General features: G+C 47.0%; 1 protein-coding gene across 1 annotated transcript in view; it reads right to left on the reverse strand.

The window, feature by feature from the left end:
- gne (glucosamine (UDP-N-acetyl)-2-epimerase/N-acetylmannosamine kinase) overlaps positions 1–2,500 on the reverse strand; it is a 9,273-nt gene that overhangs the window by 4,403 nt on the left and 2,370 nt on the right. The window contains exons 4-8 of the mRNA XM_046842682.1: positions 1,657–1,809; positions 1,336–1,548; positions 1,098–1,185; positions 807–1,020; positions 97–221 (exon numbers count right to left, since the gene is read on the reverse strand). Of these exons, the coding sequence (XP_046698638.1) occupies positions 97–221; positions 807–1,020; positions 1,098–1,185; positions 1,336–1,548; positions 1,657–1,809 (793 nt within the window). The remainder of the gene's footprint in view (positions 1–96; positions 222–806; positions 1,021–1,097; positions 1,186–1,335; positions 1,549–1,656; positions 1,810–2,500) is intronic.

Genomic DNA, 2,500 nt, shown 5'->3' on the forward strand with positions numbered 1-2,500 from the left:
GGAGAGACAGACAGAGGGAAGGAGGGACGGACAGATGGATAGACAGAGGGCCAGACAGAGAGAGGGACAGACAGATGAATGAACAGGCGTACCACTCCCAGTATCCTGCAGTTGAGGTTGACAGCGTCGGCCATGGCCTGCTTGCACATGCTCAGTATGAGCTCCATCCTCTCCTCATAGGTTTTAGGATTAGACTGTTTATACATCTTCATAATCTTCCCCTGTGACACACACACACACACACACACACACACACACACGGAGTCAGCGAGGAATACAAGAGATTAAGTAAATAGAGTAATAGTCAGATCTTCAGGGTGGATGACACACCCTGAGCTTCAACACACACACACACACACACACACAATACAGGCACGTGCCAAAATCTCCTGTAATGAAGTCAAACAAGTCTGAATTGACACAATGAATCTGTGTAAATATGTCATTTTCACTACACAAAGAACATCACTACACCCTCACACAGGTGCTGAAAAGGTTCCTGTAACCACAGACAAGAAATATAAAGAGCCCTGGGTTACAAAATACCTCAAGTTCCTGCACTTAGCTAAGAGTTCACAAACAGGTTCCTCAACCAGTTCCTGAGTCTAAAAAAGCTCCTCAACACTACTGAAAAGTGTTTCTGAAGTCCTTCTTGGTCTCCATAAATCATTCCTAAAAAACTTCTCGAGTGCAGAAGGAGGTTGCTGAAGAATTAGTTTTTTTTTTCTTAACAGATCAGGGTGAAACAGTGTGCGAGTGTGTGTGTGTGTGTGTGTGTGTGTGTGTGTGTGTGTGTGTGTGCGTACCGCCATCGTGACGATGCCCACGCGCAGGTTGGTGCCCCCGAGGTCGATGCCCAGCGCGCTCTGTGTCTCCAGGATGTGGTCGATGTCCTGGGACACGTTGTCCTCGCGCACCGGCGGGAAGCTGAACGTCTTCTGCACCGGCTCGGACAGATCGATGGACTGCAGGAACTTTAGGATCCTCGGCACAGCGTTCCCATCTCCGTAGATCTTGGAGCTGCAGGGAGACAGACTGAGTGAGGAGAACATACACACGACATGAACGTCGGACGCGAGCGTGAGACTCCTTCCTACCAGGGGTACCGCTTCCCGAACTGCAGCTCCAGGGCGTGGTAGATCTTATTCTGCGTGTCTGCGTCACGCACGTGGAGAACGTTCTCACCTGGACACACACACACACACACACACACACACACACACACACACACACACGTCAGTTATCATTAATCTTTGATCAGCTGTTATGGGGTAATTAAAGCCCTTTACCCCCGTCCACTCCTGTAGTGCCCTGAGTGGGGGTGGGGGTAGTTACCTGTTTCTCGGCCGGTCTGGCGCGTGCCCAGGTTGATGACGGGGGTCCCGAAGGCTCCGGCCTCCCGCACGCCACAGCTGCTGTTCCCCACCATGCAGCCTGCGTGAGCCACCAGCTGAATAAACTGGTTAAAGGGAATGTGTTTAACGGCACGGAAGTTGGGGTGCTGCTCGATTCCCTTCCTCCTCAACACACGCACCATCTCCTTACTGCCTACACACACACACACACACACACACACACACACAGTTAGACAGACATCCTTATGTAGACACGTCGAGTGTGTGTGTGTGTGTGTGTGTGTGTGTGTGTGCAGCTCACCAGCATCGACGTTGGGGAACAGGATGAGTGTTTTCTTGTTGAAGGATATCAGAGCATCCAGCATGAGGTCGTAGATCTTTATAGAGTTTTCAATGTCTGTAGTTACGGGATGCTGAAGAGCCACAATGTAGTTGGACTCCTTCACGCCGCCACCTGCACACACACACACACACACACACACACACACACACACACACACACACACACACACTTAAAGTTCATACACATACATATACGTTTCATAATAAAAGGTGCAGGTCATAAAAAAAAAAAAAATCGACAAATAAACTACTGTAAACACTGAAATATTTCACTTTGGATAGTTGGGTAATAATTAGGTGGTAGTTTGTTTAAACAAACCGTCAAACTACCACCAAGCAAGCAAACTACAGGCCAAACAACAATCACTCTACCACCAAACACTACTAAACAACCCACAAAACGACCATCAAACTTCATAGAGAACACCACTAAACTACCATACCACCATGTCAAACTACCTACAGATAAGCAAAGTATTACTCAATTAATATCCACAATATCACCCAAACTACCAACCACAAACAATCAAACTACAAAAATAACACCAAACAACCACCCAGCTAAACAACTTCCACAAAACTACCACCCAAACAACCCACTAAACTACCACCCAAATTTCCTTCTAAATTAATCAAACTACCACTCAACAAACCACCAAAATACGTCTAAATAACTCTCCAAACCACCTACAGAATAAACATCAAACATCCACTCAAACTACCAGCCAACCAACTACCAAAACACCACCAAACCAAACAAACTACCATCCAAACTTTCATCTAAACTACCAGCCAATTATCCA

Source organism: Silurus meridionalis, chromosome 28 (genome assembly GCF_014805685.1).
Source record: "Silurus meridionalis isolate SWU-2019-XX chromosome 28, ASM1480568v1, whole genome shotgun sequence".
Classification (NCBI taxonomy): domain Eukaryota; kingdom Metazoa; phylum Chordata; class Actinopteri; order Siluriformes; family Siluridae; genus Silurus; species Silurus meridionalis.